This window comes from Neovison vison, chromosome 10 (genome assembly GCF_020171115.1).
Source record: "Neovison vison isolate M4711 chromosome 10, ASM_NN_V1, whole genome shotgun sequence".
Lineage (NCBI taxonomy): Eukaryota > Metazoa > Chordata > Mammalia > Carnivora > Mustelidae > Neogale > Neogale vison.
Window position 1 is genome coordinate 54,669,190 of NC_058100.1, and position 19,888 is coordinate 54,689,077.

Consider the following 19,888-nt stretch of genomic DNA (forward strand, 5'->3'; position numbering starts at 1 on the left):
CAGTAACCTGGAGAATGACAAGCAAACAAGAACAAAAAACTCCAACAAAGCGACAAAAATCCTGAAACAAAGCCCATTAATCTACCTGGGGAATTGGGAGGGGACAGTAGTGGGCCAGGAAGTGAAGTGAGGCCACGCTAGTAAAGGACATGGAGGACACTTTCCTTCCGAGCCACGAGCTACTGAAGAGATGTTAAGTTCTCCAGAATGAGGAGCTCTCTGTGGACCTCATCACAATACAACATTATTAATGCAAACTATTTGTCCTACTACGTGTAAATATTTGTAAATATTTTTTACTTGTCAATTGGGAAATTCTGTGACACATTGTTCTTAATGTTAAACTATAACTTAAGAAAAAAAAAAATACATGACCTCAGAAGAATGTTCCTGCATACATTTCCTTTCTGGTTTTTCTCCAAGTATTCTACTCACCCAGATACAGGCTAGAAGTAAGGTGGTAATTATGTGAAATACAGTAGCAACTTTAGTCTGAAATGTTTAAAGTTAAAGTTTATTTGTATTCTTTGTAGGAATATCAATAAAAGACCTCAAACGTATCTATATCTGTACATGTACAAGAACCATCAAAAATTATTCACAGAACAAAAATAAATCTTCTTTAGAACAAACCCAGGTAATGAAATGTAGATATGGGTCTCACGTATGGAACAATATAAGTGCTACCAGCACAAAAATATGGCTTTAAAAATAAAATAAAATCTTGGGTTTTGTTTTTCTAAGGTGTATTTCTCTTTCTTGAAATAAAAAATAAATTATTTAGAGTTATCATTGTAAAATAGTCGTGTGCATTAACACATTCTTATTAAGGCCCTGGAGATGAAAAACAGAATCAAATTTAGAAGGTAAATTCCTCACAAGTGTGACTCGGGTTAGTGTGCTGCTGTCTGCTTGGGTTAATTCTAATGTTACTAGGAAATATCTAAGCACCAGTCAAAATTTAACCTTTACTATTTATTTCCACTTTTCTGCAGGATAGTGGTCATTGAGTCAATAATATTTTAACCTTTTGGCGAACTGGGAACTGAGTTTAGAAATGACATAAATACGATATTTATACATGAACATTTGAAACCCTCCCACGGATGTTGGAAGCCCCTAAAACATCGCTTCGGTGGAAATCTTTCTACAAATACAGATAAATCTGGTTTTAGGTCCCAAATGAAAACATTTCCTAGTAGAACATGAGGGCATTCGAATGAAAAAGAAGAAAGCAGTAGGAAATGCGAATGCAGGCTGAGACAGGGGCAGAACAACCCCTTTGCTCTCCCGGGGTGGCTCGGGGTGGCTCGGGGTGGCTGGCTGTCTTGGCCACATCCTGCGGGCTTGGTTTCTCAAACACCTGAGATCAATTGACCAGGAACCAAAGCTCCTTCTTTCTGGAAACTGCTCTCAGATCAGTGATATTCAGCTTTCTTTCTATGACCCACATGGTATCAATGACAATAGCTAGGATTCTTGAGACAATGTCAGACCAAATCAATTTCAAGTCACTTTAACCTATATACATATAACACATATGGTACATTTTAAAGAGGAATGAACCACAGTCGTAACATCTAACAAATGAGAGCACAAAACCTTAAAAGCTCAAGAAAGTCTGGGAATTGCTGTTCTGTAAGACGGACTAACATTCAGAAAAAGGAAGCCCTAGGAATTGTGTATTTTGTGTGGCTGTGCATGTCGCCTTTCCACTTATCTATTTTAAGATCAGGCAAAGGACATAGAAATCCTGTTTCCTCGAACCTGTGGGCTACTGAGAAGGCTGCCGTCCATCAGTCCCCTTTTGGATCATGGATCTTCCTCACATTCTTTCACTCCTCGTAAGATATTTATTCCGTCTCATGCAAATTTCATCAATTTTGTCCTTTCTAAACTCAAGAGAATTCGTAACTGGGTCATGACAACAAGAGAATGCTTCTAGAACTAATAATAATCACTTGAACATGGAAAGAGATTCTATTTAAAAATTCAACACCCCAACATATCTTGCCTTTAACAGACTAGTAAAATAGGTCTTCCAGTTGACACACTGATAAAAACAAAGTATCCCAAATTCTTGGCCCTCAGGTCATGGGTGGGAAGGTAACACTTGACTTGGGGCAAGCAGGTGATTTCACACGTGACTTGAGAAGGGGAAGGGGAATGGAGAAGGTCCTTTTGGTTCCACAATCTGTAGGAGAAGGTGGCCCCTGTGGGTACAGCTGACGATAAACTAAGGCTGTGGCCCAGCGAGAAGTCTAGTCTGGTGACCAGCCTCGGCTCCAGGTCACATGGGACTTAGGTAATCCCGAAGGAGGTTCCTTCCCCAAGTTCAGCTTTCTTAGGAACTCTGAACTGGAGCTAACCAGAACTCAATCCAGGTGCAAGGCAAAGCAAATATGAATGCAAACTCACTCCATGGTCACAGTCTTGCCCTGGGACATCCGATAAGAACCTGCTTCACACCTGGAGCACCTCTGAGGACAGTGTGAGAGTCAGGGACCGAGAAGAACCACAGCTCCGTGAATCAAAGCTGAGGTCGGCCAAGATCTGGAAAACTTTAAGACCAGCAAATTCTCAAGGTCATACATCAGTCAAAGACAGAAACTCCTGCTCTTTCACTATCCAACACCATCACAGGGACAGGTGGCAGCAAACCAAAAGAGAGCGACTTGTGACCAACTCGATACCCAGTGAAGACAAGGACCAGCGACAACAGCACGATGAGCTTATTTTACTACATTCAGCTCATGAATGGGCTGCCCTGGACTCCGACGGCACCTCGATGAGTGTGCCTGGGGCACGGTGGGCGCTCTGGTGTCTGTTCTAGTTACCTAGATGTCAACCCCTGTGTCTGGGCTTATGTTGCAGAGACTTGGGGAACATCAGGACCTGGTGGAAATGTCACTCTTTCTGCTCCTCCGGCCCAGAAAGCCTGTTGCTCCAGTGATATAAAAAAGGAGTACAAAAAGGGCTTTCCTGAACTCCTAAATCCTACCCACACCATCCTTGTCAACAGCCAAGTCTGGCAGTCAGCGTAGACAAGCACTTCTCAAACACTTCTCCTGAACCCCGGATGCCACGGGACTGTGGTCCAGGCTGCAGCCCCCATGGTGATGTGTGCCTGGAGGAGGAGCGCGGCCACCACGATCTCAGCCCGCCCGCCTCTATGTAGAAACACTCACTCTGTGCATAGGGCTCCCTTGGGTCTTTTTGTTTTCTCCCTCTCCCCTTTCCTTTTCCTTTTTTCTTTTTTTTAATTTCCTTAAAAGTTTATAATTTAAAATAAACATCCTTAACTTATTTGAGATATGTTGTTGCTTTTTCAGGATAAAGAACTGCTTAGATCTTGCTTAAAAAGATTCAAAACCCTTTTAACATTATATCTGACAGCAGAGAAGGCATGAACTTGTCCTATCTGTGCAGTTATATGTACATATGTGTGAGTATATATGTATATATATTTGTATATATAATGTCTGTTTTAACACGTAACATTCCATACTTCCGATAATCAGGTTTGCATTCAAGATGATACTTCACACCTCTGGAAAAAAGGTAGTAAACTAGCTTCCATTACTGTTTCTGTCCTACAATAAAGCCAAGGATGACAGTTGGTGAAACAGAGTCATTATTGCCAAATCTACGAAGAGCATGGGAGTAACAACTGAAACGCATGGTCCTTGCACTTTTAGTTTTCTTTGTTTATATGCGGAATCATGACTTTGAAGATCCGGATTTCCTTTCCAAATTTTAGTGAGGGAATTAGAAGAAGCCATTTCAAAGCTAAAGATTCAGTTAAAATTACCCTGCCCAGAGATTTGCTAGTACAATGGATAAAATCTTTATCCCAAACAAAAATTGTAAGTTACAAATAGAAAAGTTTTTTTTTTTTAGTTGTTTTTTGTTTTTGTTTTTGTTTTTTAAATAGGAAATATTCAGAGATTCCTGCTATGGTAGGGTTAGCCCTTTTCTGTGTGGAAGAAAGGGTGTTTATTCTGGATGGCTTATGGACAGCATATCTGAACAACCTCTCCAGGGGAGAGTGAACCCTGTTGGTGAAGACTGCTCCCGCTGTGGGGGAGGAAAGGGCAGTGGGTGTGTGAAGATGAAGATGGTATGCAGAGACACAAATATTTATAGTTCTGTAAACTCTAAAGAGGAAAAAGAACACCCTTTATTACAACTGGGGTTAAAAAAAGCCCCCTATCTAAAATGGAAAATTCCCATCTGCTGTAGACAGAAGGAAATAGACATCAACAGGAGTTCGATGGAAACCACTCCTAAAGTCCAGTTTTGATGCAACAGCTCTTATCTGTGTCTTCTGAAACAGTGTATCCCCAAATCGGATTAGCTGTCCATCCAGAACCAGTCTTGGTTGATCAGTGGGATCAATTGTTTTGGTTGGTTCTTGGTATTTGTATGTTCTCCTACAGGACAACGGGGCCAGAGTGGGGTTTTAGACTGGCAGATGAATCCCTGAAAAATTCATTCTGACGATGTCCTATTGCACTCCACGTGCTTCTATCCGACAGACACTTGGTCTCTACCTACTGAGCCCGCGGGCTCATCGCTCACTCACCCCTCGTTCCTACTTTTTCCTCCTCTAACAACCGCAGTGCTTTCAACAAGAGGAAAACAATAATAAAAATAGTAATAATTAAAAAGGTATTCTACATTATTCACTTCCTTTTGGTATATTACAGTGGTATTTTCTGTACATGGCCCAGAACTAAGTTCCCTATGTACATAGAGACATGGGGGAAAAGCATCGACCTTGGAAGTCTCAGCCTTATGCCCTGAAAGACAAGGTTCCTTTCTTCATTCGAGAATGTCTCGCCACTCTACTGTTCAGAAGTAGCAACATTCTGTAAACCTGGGGGGTCGGGGAGAGGGCTGGGGCCAGGAGAGCGGGGACATTTCCTTCTGTCTCCTCCCACAGTCTGTGTGTTCACCAAGGCCGTCAGCAGCTGCTGTTTTTGAATTCACCATTCTCCGTGATGGAAAGCTTGGTGGGGTTGGTGGGGGAGAGGCCATTGCGGACCTGCATGCTGTAGCGCTCCTTCACCTGCGTCAGCGCGCTCATCAGTCGGGTGTTGGCCGAATCCAGCGACACGATCCTCTTTTCCTGCAACACACCAATCGGGGCTTTATTCGGGCCACGTGCAGGAAACCCCATGGTAATGCTCTGCTGAAGGACTGTTCTAGTGCTTTCTACCAAACAGCGGTACACATGATGCTTCCCAGACAAATGGAACGTCTCTGCCTCTTTCTGCACCCTACTCAAGTTCGGCTTCCCTGGACCCAGTGGGGCTGTGTTTCTTTTCTCTCTCTTTTTCCCTTGCAGCACAGCAGGACTGGTTATTGATAACCCCTTGGGACGCGAGGATGATGTGAACGAGACACCAGGTATTACTTCTGACTGTGCAACAGGGGTGTCAAGCTGCCTTAAGTGCTTTGGGTCAAAATTAAAACATAGACATTAGGTGGCAAAGAAAGAAGCACCAGAGGTTTCATTTCACAGAGGAGAAGTGCATGTGCTCTATGGGTTCTTGGCCCCTCAAGAGGGCCCATCAGTCACGTTTGAAGAGAATTCACACTGTGCTCAAAATTACAACAATACATTGTGGCAGTTTCTAGTCACCAACAAAGTGAGGATGCAACAGCAAGAGGGGAAAAGCAGCCAGAAGCTCAGACCAAGGGGTCATTTGAATATGGGAAGGGAGATGTGGCCGAAGGGGGGCGCCATGAACATAACACATGGAAACAAACAGAGAACACAAGCTCCTCGACTCATTCCAGCTCAGAGTTACTCCAGGAAAGCTGCCCAATAAGGAGATTGCTTTCATTTTACTTTTGAGTCTCTGGGGGGAAAAATGCTTTAGGACCAATTTTTGGAACCAAACATTGTTGAATATACATGCATGGGAAAAAAAAAAAAACAAAAAAACCCAAGAGGAAAAAGGGCCACCCCCCCAACCAAAATATGGCAAGCTAAAGGAAAGTAGGCTCATCTAAGTATAAGAAGAAAAAAAATAAATAAAATATTATCAGTCTCCCAAAGATTAGGAGAGAAACCCTAATCTTAGTTTCAGCAGGTAGGGAGATCATTCCAGAACCTTTCCAACATAAAGTTGTCACTTTTCAGAAAAGAGGCTTCTGCTGAGAAGGGTCCATGAAATTAACAAGAAAAAACTTGAGGAACAACCCCCAAAGCCAAAAGGAGCTTTCCTCCCCGGGAGTGTCTGACTTTACCCCAGAAGCATGGTAAGGTGGGTCACGGCAAGGTGCAGAGAGGACAGGAAGGGCCAAGGGTTGGATGTTGCTCCTTGCTAGGGGGCAGCAGCTCCCCAGGGCCATGTCAGGGTGCTCCCAGGACTGAGCTGCCAGGAGGACCGACCGCTGCCCTCCACTGCCCTGGGGAATGCTGGAGGTAAAAGCATATGGACAATAGCACCAAGTAATACTCCCCTTTAAGCTCCTACTCTGGGGGTGGGGCAGGGCAGCCGGGTTAGGGGTTTCAAAAGTATGAAAAGAAAACCCCATTCCTAGCATTAAAAAAATATCCTCCTTTTCTCTGATGGAGGTCTTGAGTAGTAATATACATAAAGTCAGCATTATTAGGTAAGCATTCATCTAGTATAAGATGCTTTTTATTTTGGGAGGGTAGCTCATGTTAGGGGTATGCAAAACTCAATGCAAGATCTGTGAGGCTTAAAAAATGTAATTCAAAAAAATCATAGCTAATGGAGCTTATTGGGATACTAAGTCTAGATCTTTAAAAAGCAAGTGGGGGGTGCCTGGGTGGCTCAGTGGGTTAAGCCTCTGCTTTCAGCTCAGGTCATGATCTCAGGATCCTGGGATCAAGCCCCGCATCGGGCTCTCTGCTCAGCGGGGAGCCTGCTTCCCCCTCTCTCTCTGCCTGCCTCTCTGCCTACCTGTGATCTTTCTGTCAAATGAATGAATGAAAAAAAAAATCTTAAAAAGCAAGTAGGTAAGGACTGGCCAGTGGTCACCAGGAAATAAGAAGTCGGGGGCCAAATACAACATTTCCCCTTCTGGTTAAAAAATGGCCTCTGGGGGCACCTGGGTGGCTCAGTGGGTTAAGCCTCTGCCTTTGGCTCAGGTCATGATCTCAGGGTTCTGGGATGGAGTCCTGCATCGGGCTCTCTGCTTAGCAGGGGGCCTGCTTCCCCCTCCTCTTCTGCCTGCCTCCCTGTCTACTTGTGATCTCTCTCTCTGTCAAATAAAATCTTAAAAAGAAAAGAAAAGAAAAAGAATGGTTTCTGAACAGAATAACTGATAATACCCTGAAATGATTTAAAAAGAAATTTCAGGATTAGGATAAATTATAAGGCCCCAAATATGAAGGAAAGTAGGATTCTTTAGGTTTACCCCCCCAAAATTTTTTAAGGCATTAGTAAAAAATTATTTGATTCTTAAAGGGTCAAAAAAAGAGGCAAAGAATGATTGCAATTATTTATTTCCTATAAGAGTTCCAGCTGAAGCCAAATAACCCCCTGGCTGAACAGCCAGAAGTTTCCAAGTGGACAAATCCCCTTTTGTAATTCCCCCCACTGCCAATGTCTCAAAATAAAATAAAAAGTGAAAGAAAAATAATCAAACAGGGACTTTTGATAGTCAAGTTAGTTGGCAGAAGATGCTCTGACATTTTGATTCCGCCTGGGTTGGAAGGCAAAGCAATCCCCATCCAAAGGGATTTCCAGTGAGGGGAGTGCAGGAGCTGGAATGTGTAGGAGGCCAGTGTCCTGGGCCAGGGCTGGGAACTGCTCAGCTAGAGAACGGACTGGGTTTACTTGCCTGTTTGAATAATCTCATCTCCATTTATGACCTGTAATTTAACACAGCGGAGATGTCACTTGCAACAGTAACTAGGCAGCTGCTTGCTTCTCAGAGGAGGAAGCCCTTCTCTGTTCTCCATCTGAGTCACATGGAGGGATCCTGGGGGGTGAAAGTGGCACAGTCCCTGGTCTGATGCTTCAGAAATGGTCCCCATAGTTCCATCACCAGGATCCCCGTGGTCTACAAGGTCTAAGACAGCTGGTTTTGTCCTGGCCTGTGGAATGCTCACCTCCCTGCAGGGCCAGTTAGAAGGCGGCTGGCCCAGGCCAGGCCTCATGGCATAAACTCCAGGAGAAGGACGGGCTGGCCTCAGCAACAAGCCTTGCCCAGAGGGGAGCAGGGTTGCTGATGCAGATGATAATCAGTTCACTGGGCGCCAGGCCTTTAGTGCTTTGGGAAATGCTGGGCTCAGCTCGAATACAAGGAAAGCAACTGTATTCACTTCAGAAATATTTTCCACTACCAGTGGCACCAAGGAAGATGGCGGGGACCTAAAAGTATGTATGGGCTACCTCCCTGGGAAGGCTTCACCCCAAACTTGGTACGTTCTAGTAAATGATGCCAAAGGGCTGCTCTGCTCCATCAGAGACTCATGATGTAAGATTTATCCTGACAGAGGAGAGGGTCTGATATAGAAGGTCATTCATTACAAAAGTTGCCCAAAGATGTTCGAAGTCTTCTGCTATAATAAGACTTTAATGTATCAGTAAGACAACAGCTAGAATTGGAGGTTATTATTATTTTTTAATTTGTTTTAGTGCTTATGATCTGTGCTATATACGGGACCCTGTTTTTCAAAATGTGGTCCAGTGAATTCTCCAAGTATTCTTCAGGGATCCATGGTGGGCTTACTGCACAGTGATGCCTGTGTTTGACAAAGTGATTTACTATATTTAGCCAACCTCGGTGGGCTTTTATCCATGAGCTGAAAGTGGTCCTTGCTGGTGGTACTCAGTCCGAGCAGTCGGAATGTCATCTACGGAAGGTCCCATTGGTTTGACCAAAACAGTCCATGTAATCAAAGCATTTGAAAACCACTGCCTTGAGGTATGGACCCAAAATATCTTGTTTAGCCAGACCACACGTGGACGCTCTGAGGATCACAGCTCACCCGTCCCTGAACAACAACGCCTCCTGGTTTACTGAGAGAAAGTCCTTACTTTCCAGAGCTTTTGAGGCCTGATCGATTCTACTCCCTTCTTGTGTTCACTGTCCACGCCCGAATCCTGTTTCAAGTCATCTTGCCCCCGATATCAAGACAGGGGACGGGAGTGGGTAGAAATTGTCAGAAGCTCATGAGGATGTGCTGACCTGACAGGCAGCTGGAAGAGGGAAATGCTCTGTGCACAGAACCATGACTGTGACACACCCAAGCTTCCTCTGCTTAAGACTGGCATAGTTTTCGACCAGCTGGAATTATGAAAATGGTCTGTTTTACCTCATCAGAACCAAAATCTCTCCTGGTGTGATTATCAATAGGACTCTGTGTATTATTTTGTCACACTGAAAATCCATAAGTGAAAACTTACTAACATTGGTTTTTCTGACTTAATTGCTTTCTGTATCCAGGTTGTTTCTCTGAAGACTCTGGGATGAATTTTTATAGTATGTGTGGCAGGATGGCCTTGTCTCCCCCAACTCTCCCTCACCGACCTTGGGGACACCAGAAAGGTTTAAAAAAAGGAGCAAGTCAGATAATTACAGCAAACCTTTCTTCTGATTCTTATGAGGTCCAAATATCCAGAAACTACGGAGTCCCAAGTATTCTAGGAGCTACGCTGATGAGAGCATCACAGCTCACACTGGCCTACAGGCTGGAGGTGTCTGTGGAACATGGAACCCAGGAAGCCTCCTTCCATGGTTCTGCCTTCAGCTTCCCTCCCAACTCCTTTAAAAGATAAATCCCATTCCCCATTAAACCCTGTCAGGAAACCAGACCGCAGGTGTTAAGTGCATGCTTAATAGTCCCGGGGGCTCCGACATGGATGGTCCCCTATGCAGAGAAGAGAGTAGAACATAAAGTCCTTGTTCCCATTTTTATTCCATAGCTTGGGGATATGATAAGGTCTTAAGGGTGACACATGCAAACCCATGTGGGTTGGCTGTCTCCAGGAAGGGGATATATTCGGAGGCTAGGGCAGCCACTATCAAAACCGCACCTGCCTTTTGTTCTTCGTTTCACTCTAAGCAATACAACCATATTTAGCGATGATAAAATGAAACCAAATCAGCAATGTTTCCTGCCTCCTGGATTTGGCTCGCATCACTGATGTGCCCTGTGAGGTGTTCTTGGCAGTCATTGCGCCATTAGCGCTGTGGGTGTAAGCTAGAGTGAGCAGAGGCCCAGGTTCTGATTTCATCAAGACTAAGAGGCTCTCTAAGCACAGCGCCGACAAAGGAGGGCAGCCAAGCAAGTCCCAGGCATCACTGCCAAACCCTGCAGCAGAAGAATTGCAAGGAAAGGTGTCTGCCACAGCCCTGTCTTTCCCTCCAGTTCCACTCGTATGTGGGGCTCGAGGTCGATGGCACAGTGGACGTGACTAACAAGACCGTGAACATCACAGCCAAGCGATGGTCAGTGGAGGTCACAAGCCAGACACATGCGGTGTGCTTCTCACAGTCACCCCCTTAGAGAACGCCCTCCTTTCCATGAGGAAAGAAGGAAACCCCATCATGCAGTAGGTTAAGATTTGTCAAGCAACTGCCCTAAGCACGCTAATACTTTGCTGGGTTAACAGACTTGTCACCAGTCAAAGAAAGGAAAAGTAATGCAGGTCACACAGAAACTTTTAATCTTCAAAAGGTAATGCTGAGAACTTTCCAATGACCCATTTTTGCAGTACATGCCTTGGCATTTCCAAAGGGCTGGAAGTCGGGAAATTTAACAGTCGTTACAAACAAGTGCTTCCTACTAGATTCAAGGCCTGCTCACCTGTGCGTCAATTATTTTTTGCTTTGCATCAATAACTGCTTGCATCTCGGCGTGATCCTTCTTCAGTTCCTCTTCCACAGCCATCAGCCTAGAACGTGGCAGCAAGGAGACATCGAGAACATCAAAGAGAGTCAGCTGACATAGGGGACAAGATACCCAAACTCCGCAGAGTTCAGATTGCCACTCCTCTGCAACGAGAGGTCCGTAATCACGCTTACTCTCTTCTCTCCCACCTTGAAAGGAGACATCCAAGGCTGACCTCTTGGCCAGTGACCGGATCCCACGCCTTTTCATCTCCTCTGGGACAACGTCCCCAAAATCATTTTCTCCCTCTCCTCTGTCAGATCCTCCCCCCCCGCCCCGGCAGAGCTTATTTCATCGCAAACTATCAAACCAACCAGAAGCAAACAAACAACCCCTTCTTACTCTCAAGTTCCCTGGTGACAAGCTATCTCTTCTCTCCTTGCACAGCTAAGTTTCTCAGAGTGTGCTACACTTAGTCGGCCTACTTTCTCTCTCAGGCACCACCTGCATCTTAACCCATGGACTTTCGACTCCACGAAATAGCTCAAAGACTGCTAATTCCCTCCATTTTCTGAAACAACAAACCTTTTCTGTCTTCATTTTGTTTGACCCCTCAGTAGCATTTGACAAGAGGGAAGCACAGTGGTTATGCGCCTGGGCTCTGGAGCCTGACTTTCTGGCTTCAAGTCCTGGCTGCCCCACTCAGTGACCTCGGGCAGGTGACTTTATGGATTTAGAGCCCGTTTCTTTATTTGTAAAATGAGAACAATGCCTGCCTCCGAGGTTGGCATTAAACACATCTTCATTAACAGATCAAACTAATTACTATTTGTGAAGTGCTTAACAAAGTACCTGGCCCATGGTGGGTGCTGTTTAAGCGTCTGGAACAACTGAGCCCTCCAGTAGACTCTCTGGACACCTTGGCATTCTCTGTCTCTTAGTTCTCTGGCCCTAAAGATATCCAGTGATGCTGCCCTTCTACGTCTCTAGACTCACGAAGACCTAAGTGACCCCTGGACGTTAAATACTAAGACCTTGCAAGTGAGTCGCTATGTTTCCATTTTTTCTAATTATTATGATGGAAGACTACTTGGGTCTTCAAAAGAAGGCTGGGAAATCTATCTAGAAACGTTAAGCGATTCGGTCCTGCATCACATCTGTAGGGAGTCCCACAGAGCATATGCAGAACTGAATCGGCTTCGGCTGTTGCGACTTCAGGATTCTCCGGCTCATCCTCCGATCTCCCTGTGCCCCCAGCTGGCCCACACCCCCCACCGGCGGGCGGCCTGACCTGCTGATGATGCTCTTCATCTGGCTGTCCTTCTCCTCCTGCTGCCTGCGCAGGCGCTCCTCGCTGTCCTCCAGCCTGGCCTTGTACTCCAGCAGCAGCTTCTGCATCTGCTGCTCCTGCACCAGCAAGCGGCGTTCATACTCCTCCAGCCGCCGGCTGGACACTCGCAGGCGCTCCTTCAGCTTCGTAATTTCCTGCTCGTACTAGAGCAGAAGAGAGGCATCAAAAACAAGGAGTGGGGGCGGGGGACTGGAGTTACGGTGGTTTTTGACATCAAGGTGGTTGGATGCTGTCTGAGCTGCCATTCCATGTGCTGCTAATATTCTTAAAAATGACCAGAAACCATACATGGTAAAGGAGCTCTGTCCTCCCTCCCCCTAAAATCACATTTTTAATCTGAACTTGGCATTTTCAATCTATATATTTATGTATCTCTTTCCAAATTAACTACCAGTTGCTACAAACTACATCCAATCTGTATCAAATGTGGGCAGGGGAAAAAAAAAGATCAAGTACTCAGAAGCCTGTCAAATCAGACAGATTTACTTAAAGTAAGCCAAAAGCCAGTCGTCTACCAGGGAAAAGATTACTGTGTCATCACCTGTACTGGAGGACCTCTGACTCATCCTGGCTCATCAGAATCTCATTCCTTCATTCTACTAGAATCAGCCCTTTAGAGAACAAGCAATACTTCTATAATGTTATACTACTAAATCAATAGATAAAATCTGATGGCAAAGTAAGCTATTGCTGCGTTCTCCCCAACTATACAAGTGTAAAATATTCAGGCAGGTCACAGGCACTAAGCAAAAGGCCCACATATTCTCCAGGGCTCATGAATACTGCCCTCTTGGCCCCTTTTCATGATGTGGTTCATTGGTTCAATTTGGTACTGTTGGTTAGAACACGTAGGTCTGTTTTCTCACTAAAGCTTTATATATATATATATATATATATATATATATATATATATATATAAAGCTTTATACAATAAATCCTCACTAAAGCTTTCTAGAGTCCCCGTCCTTTCTTGTACTGACAGAGCAGTAGCTGGGGTGTGAGTACTTTGGAATGTCACATTTCTAGGTGAGGTGAGAAGCATAAGCTTTCTTGTATATGGTCTATTTAAATTAATGAGTAATTCATGATAAATCTATATGGTGCTTTCTAAAATGCAAACTATTTTCACAGAATATCTCATTTAATTGACAATCAGGCAGTTAGCTTCTGCTTACCCAATATTACAATCCTAAACTACATTCTCTATCCAGAAGGTCAAAGATGACGATTTTCATGACCATTGAAAAAGGCAGACCGCATCAGTAAGCATATTTTAGGATCATGCTGATAAGTAAGCAGGACCAGTTGTGTGGTTGTTAATTAAATGAGAAAATGCCATACATGATGTCAAGCCTCTTATTTGATAATCCTTTTTCTCCATGTCAACTTTTCTTTAAAACAAAACAGAAATATATAATATCTGATTAAAAGTCAACATAGAGCTAGAAGTTCTTTATCCAGTGAAGGGAAAAAGGACAAACAAAACAAAACAAAACAAAACAAGACAAAATCATTAAACAAGATCTGGAAAGGAAGTCTAGTCCAAGGATAATTCTGGCCTTGGTCGTAAGACCAACCACCAGTTTATAGAAACACTAAATACTCCCCACTCAATAGAAATGAATAGCAGAATGTCTCCAACTCAAGGTAACCTACATGAAAAGAAAATTAATCCTCCCACCCCAGCCTGACAGGCATTTTCTGCGTATTTTCACCCAGAGACACTACTGACTTGTTATGTACAGATGTGTATGTGCTGGATAACATAAGAGATGGAGTTGAAACTGGGGAGGGAAAAAGATCACACTGTTGGCTAGACAACCCTTCTGGTGGCCTATCATTGTGGGGGCAGGAAGCTAACAAAGGCAGGCTAGTTCTACCTTCTCAGCGTGCTTGGATTCGTCTTGATTTTGCTCAGTCTCTTCCACATCCTCTTCATACTGCCCATTGTTCAGCACCCAGGCTGCTGTCCTCTCTACTGGGGACATTGTGGCAGAGTCCACAGGTGACTGTACCTGCATCAGAAACACGTATTAGCATCTCTCCAAACAGCTCACTAGTTTGGTTTCGCAAACGGAGATATTCTTGGAGGACAAAACTGTGATCTAATAAATATTCTCAGTTCTAAGCAATATTTTATTAAAGACAGGGCTGGGGGGTGAGGAATGAGAATATCTCCTTGTATAAGACCACACTATTCTGAAGAGAAATGCCTATGCACTACTTCCAGAAAAAGAAAGCCAAGGCCTTAAAATCATTCATTAGTCCAATGGTCCAATTACCAATGAAATTTCAATGATGGTAAGAACGGGAGAAAAGGCCTGACTTGATGGCTGACTGCTCAGCTGAGGAAATGGTTGTGTAACCCAGAGATGATCGGGAACCAACAAACTGATTGATGCTAAACAAACCCACAAGATACCCATTTATTCATTAGAAAGCCAAGTCCGCAATCTTCACATTAATCATTTAGACAAAGAGAAAAACAAGTGGTATTGCTCATTTTTACAGAGTGCTGACTTCTTGATGGATAAAGACCACTCAGAAGTCTATATCTTAGACCACACAGTTTCTTGATGAATACAGGAACAAAACAATAGATATTGGATTAGTTTAAGGGTTATTTCCATCCAGTTAGGATAGCCAGATAAATTGTCCTTTTCCAATACTGACATACAGAGGGATAAACATTCTGGCCTTAGGTAGCAACCCTGGGTGCCTGGGTGGCTCAGTTGGTTGAGCGTCTGACTTGAGCTCAGGTCATGATTTCTGAGTCCTGGGATAGAGCCCCACATCGGGCTCTCTGCTCAGTGGGGATTCTCTTCTCCCTCTGCTCCTCCCCCCACTCATGCTTTCTCTCTCTCAAATAAATAAAATCTTTAAAAAAAAAAAAAGGTCTGCCACTTAAACTGTCCCTTAATCTCTTCAATACTCTTTTCTTAATCTACTGATTAGGAAGATCACCCCCCAAATGACATGACCTATCCCGGTATCTCATAGAGAGTTGTAGTGCTGAGTAAGATAATGTACGTGACAGGCCTTTGGAAACTACAGAGCTTGCATGTTACCATATTTATGTTTAGAAAACTGGCATTGGATATTACAATTTATATTAAGCTACTGAACAAGCTTTCAGTAGCAAGAACAAGAACAAGCTTGAACAAGAACAAGCTTTCTCTACAAATAATGCTAGAGATATAAAACAAATTATTTTTCTCCGGTGTGCTTGTGAGAGTGAGAGAGAGAGAATGAGGGAGGCTGGGAGGGTGAGAAAGAAGGACAGAATACAGCACTGTATGTGAGTTAGCCTATTTATTTATTTAAAAAGATATTTATTTATTTGTTAGACAGAGAGAGAGACAGACAGCCCGAGTGCAAGTGAGAGTGTGCAAGCAGGGGGAGGAGCACGCAGAGGGAGAGGGAGAAGCTGACTCCCTGCTGAGCAGAGAGCCTGAGGGACAAGGGAAGTGGGGCTTGGTCCCAGGCCCCTGGGATTATGACCTGAGCTGAAGGCAGATGCTTCACTAACTGAGCCTCCCAGACGCCCCTGCGTTAGCCTTTTTAGAATTAAAGTAGATTTCTATTTTGAGGACCAACACTGTGTGATCTCATAATTGGAGGGAATTTTCTCTCCCATGCAGAGCTATCTACTTTAAGATTATCTTTATGTCATTCTGAAATAGAATCCAGTCAAACTTTCTATAGATAGCTATTTTAAAAGAAGTTTGGTTTTTTTTTTTTTTTGATGACTTTGCAATTTAGAAAGACCAAATAAAAAATACCAGTTGGGAGAAACTCTACAAGATACACGTACACAAGTCATAGAAGTATGTGAAGCAGAACCTGGTTTGGCTGATTTGCAGATTACAAATATGTATCAATAAAGTGGCATCATGCCCGAGGCACATATAAGCAATTGTTTGACTTCTAGAAGTTCCTCCTTTTTCTCCACTGTGTCAAGAAACATGTAGACATGGCTTAAATGTCAAGATCTTCAGTTCTTAAAAGTCTACCTCCATGGTATACTTCACTCATTTGTGTATTGCTTTATTATTTTTGTCATAACCACATCATCACTGATATATTATTTATTATCTCTTTAAAACAACTTTTTCCTGTTACCTGAGTCCTTATGCTAAGTAATAACATCAGTACAATCATGAGTTTGAGGTTATATATATTATATATTTATAAATATATTTTAATATTAATAGTTATATATTTTTCTAATACATGTTAAAATAATTACATGATTAATTAATAAGCATCTTGTATATACTTTATTATTTATTTACTTTTGTATATAATTTTGAGTATCAAACTTTAGAAACACTGGTCTATAGGATAGAGTATCATCTATAAAGGAAGGTAATAATTATCCACATCACACACACACACACACACACACACACCTTCCCTTACTGGGTTCTAAAAGCAGAGCACAATAAATTGATTCAGCATGGGCAGAGAAAAATAGTTCTATGGCAGTTTTAGGTTCTTATTTGATATATGTACACCTGAAAGACAAAAGAATGTGGTTCTGAGTTTTAAAAAATTAATAGAAAGCCAATATTTAAAGGAGAAAAGCCTTTTTAAATTTTATAATCTTATCATCTTAGCACCTGGGCACAGAAAAGCTGCTTTTCTGTGAAACCAGGATTTTGTATTATTCAGTAGTGGTTTGAGATAAAGCAGGTACTAAAGCTAATAACTTTACTGTTTGGAATTTATTACTTCAAGTCAGCTAATTCAATAGCTTTTTGCTTTATGTAGTTAACCAGATGCTGTGTGAATGGACTTTCTTTCCCGGTGATTTGTCAGGGGGTAGTTATTTACTGAGTGCCTAAATATGCACTGCACACTAAAGATATTCCTAAGAACACACTGAGGAGAGATCTCAGCCCCTAAAAGCATATTAAAACAGCAATGACGACTCCTTAGCACAATCTAGGCTTTGACTGTTAAGTGAGAAGCTGTAAAAACAAGAGTTGGTTCATTCCACTGGTGATGGTGGTAGCTACCCTATCTTCAGAAGGGCTTACAATGTCCAATGAATTTTAAGAGATTGTGTGATGGAATTGGGCATTTGGGTCTATTCCTATTTTATTGGTTGAATCTGATTTTCCATCACTTCCTAATTTAACGAAGCACTCTGCATGGCATATCGTAGGTGGCCAGTAACTGCTGAAAAAATATTAACTATTCCTGGTATTCATGGTAAAACCTTTACAACATCATAAAGAACAGAAAAGTAATACTGAACAAATAAAAAATAGTTAGAGGTGAGTTTGTTGTTGTTGTTGTTTCTTTATTTAGAAAACTATATACTGCCTCTTCCATACTTTTAAAAATTGGTTTTGTATGTGCTGATCTTATTTCCCACTTAGATCATCAATCCTTGATGCATGGCACCATACTATACAGGTTATTTTTGTGGTCTCCCATCCAAGTACTAACCAGGCCCGACCCTGCTTAGCTTCCGAGATCAGACGAGATCGGGCGCGTTCAGGGTGGTATGGCCGTAGACTTATTTTTGAATGGCAGCAATGTAATTGCACATTAGATGCTCAATAAAATATTATTCACTTATTAATACTCTGGTTCTCTTTAGAATTTATTACTAAAGTATAATATATTTACTGAGAAAGATACTATGTGTTTTTCCTCTAGTCCTTTGGAAGTACATCTGAGGCTTTTCTTTAATGATTGTTCCACCTCCTTACAAGCTGGAAAAGAGTGCAAAGACCTGTACTCCTGGAGCAACTAATACATTATATGTTAATAATAATAATCAATACATAAAAAATAAAAAATCATTATCTCAAGTTTTTATCGTTAGTAGTTAATTAGTTATTATTTAGGCATTATTATAGATAGCAAAGTTTATTATCTCCAGTTTATAGTCAAAGAGATTGGGAAAAGAGGTTGGCAAGTGCTTCAAATCCCATTTTGCTTAGCTATACCCTTAGGAAGAATATTTATACCCATTGGCTTTCAACAGTGGATCATTAAAGAAAAGGAAGGATAAAAAAGACAGAAGGAAAAGCAGTAGGAATTCCTACGAGGGATATTTCTGCTTTGAGATAAAGCTGTATGGGTTTCTCTGGAAAAAATACTAATGCTTTAGGGCAAAAGGGCTGAGACAGCAGCTTCTCCGATCCTGTCATCAGTCATAGCCTGGCTATGCTGAGGACAATGGAGTACAGGCCAGTTCCCCTTCCTTGCTAGTATTTCCTAGATATACATAAGGCTTGTTGGTTGCAGCTTCTCCCAAGTCTGAAACAGTCCAATTCTCATAATGAAGAGCCCTTCTGCTGTCAACACCAAAGAAAGGGCTGGCTAAAAAGGCAACTCTGGGGTTCCTGAAGAGACTGGTTAGGAGAGGGCTCGACCCACGCACACGTGAAAGCTGCACCCTTCTAATAGGACTGTCAAATTTGAATTATTTATTCATTTATTCATTTATTTATTTATTTATTTTTAAAATTTTATTTATTTATTTGACAGAGAGAGATCACAAGTAGACGGAGAGAGAGGCAGTCAGAGAGAGAGAGAGAGAGAGAGAGAGAGGGAAGCAGACTCCCTGCTGAGCAGAGAGCCCGATGCGGGACTAGATCCCAGGACCCTGAGATCACGACCTGAGCCGAAGGCAGCGGCTTAGCCCACTGAGCCACCCAGGCGCCCTGAATTTTTTTAAAAGCCTCTTCAAATTTGAATTTTTAAGGTTACATAACACGCTGTATCTGAACACATACACTGTAAATACAGTCTATTGTACACAGATAGTACATGATGCTTGAAAAACAAAATGGAGAGGAAAATGAGGGGGGGAAAATCCAAATAAAGGCTGAAAAGGGTAAAAAAATTCGAAGGCAGTTTCCTGAAAACAACAAACCAAAAAAAAAAAAAAAAACACCCCAAAAACCTCTCTTCTCTGTAGATTGTTTCAACTAGGATTTTATTTCCTTCCTACTCAGTACGTATATGAAGACTGAAGCCAGTAATGCCGCCAACAATGGGCACTCCTTTGTGCTAAGATACAGATGGAATTTGCATGGGACAAAGCCACCAATAATTACAGACGCCTACAGAACAATCCCCACAAAGAAAACCTCTAGTTTTGGGGAGAGACGAATTCCCCAACACAATTTGCAATTACAATATGTAAAGGAATTTGCCAAAAATGTGCTGATTATATAGAAATTTAGAGGTTTCATGGGAGTGAGAAAAGCAAGAAACCAGAAGATAAGGAATAAAAAATAACAACATAAGTTTGAAAGACTAAACCATCTGCATAGAAAAAGCCAATGTAGAAAAACCAGAAACTTGAGCAATAAAAATACAGTGATTTATGCTGGAACTGATATGAGGTGCCACTACCAGCAAAGGCATAAACAGAGATGAATATTTCAAGCTGTGCTAGGCCATCTCACCGTGTCTGTGCCTCACTTCATGCCAGTGTAATACAGAAATACCCCAATTCATCGATGGCTTGTGGCACAAAACATTTTTAAATTGGTTGTTTGGAGACTGTGTGCATTTCTTGCCTCTAGTCTATCCAGACGGCCTTCTATTCACCCACAGAAACATGTACTGACTGCTTGTGTGATGGGTGCTACATTTTCCTATACCTAAATATTATAAATGACAATCGGTTCCAGATGGTCACACAGAAGGCTATGTAATTTGTAGTATTTATAAACCATGAGTCTGAG

The 19,888-nt window shown here is 42.5% G+C and overlaps 1 protein-coding gene and 1 pseudogene across 8 annotated transcripts in view; both read right to left on the bottom strand.

Annotated features, from left to right (window-relative positions):
* Positions 1-4,158: 4,158 nt before the first annotated feature.
* Positions 4,159-19,888, bottom strand: part of RASAL2 (RAS protein activator like 2) — a 357,312-nt gene continuing 341,582 nt past the window's right edge. For 5 of the 8 annotated variants that reach the window (XM_044267340.1, XM_044267338.1, XM_044267344.1 and 2 more), the window contains 5 exons: positions 14,054-14,188; positions 12,114-12,316; positions 10,799-10,886; positions 7,825-7,855; positions 4,159-5,131 (listed from right to left, as the gene is read on the bottom strand). In XM_044267340.1, coding sequence (XP_044123275.1) covers positions 4,989-5,131; positions 7,825-7,855; positions 10,799-10,886; positions 12,114-12,316; positions 14,054-14,188 — 600 coding nt within the window. In that variant the 3' untranslated portion in view covers positions 4,159-4,988. The remainder of the gene's footprint in view (positions 5,132-7,824; positions 7,856-10,798; positions 10,887-12,113; positions 12,317-14,053; positions 14,189-19,888) is intronic. The other 3 variants (XM_044267341.1, XM_044267339.1, XM_044267345.1) reach the window with 1 other exon arrangement.
* On the bottom strand, positions 17,584-17,700 carry LOC122918949 (annotated as a pseudogene).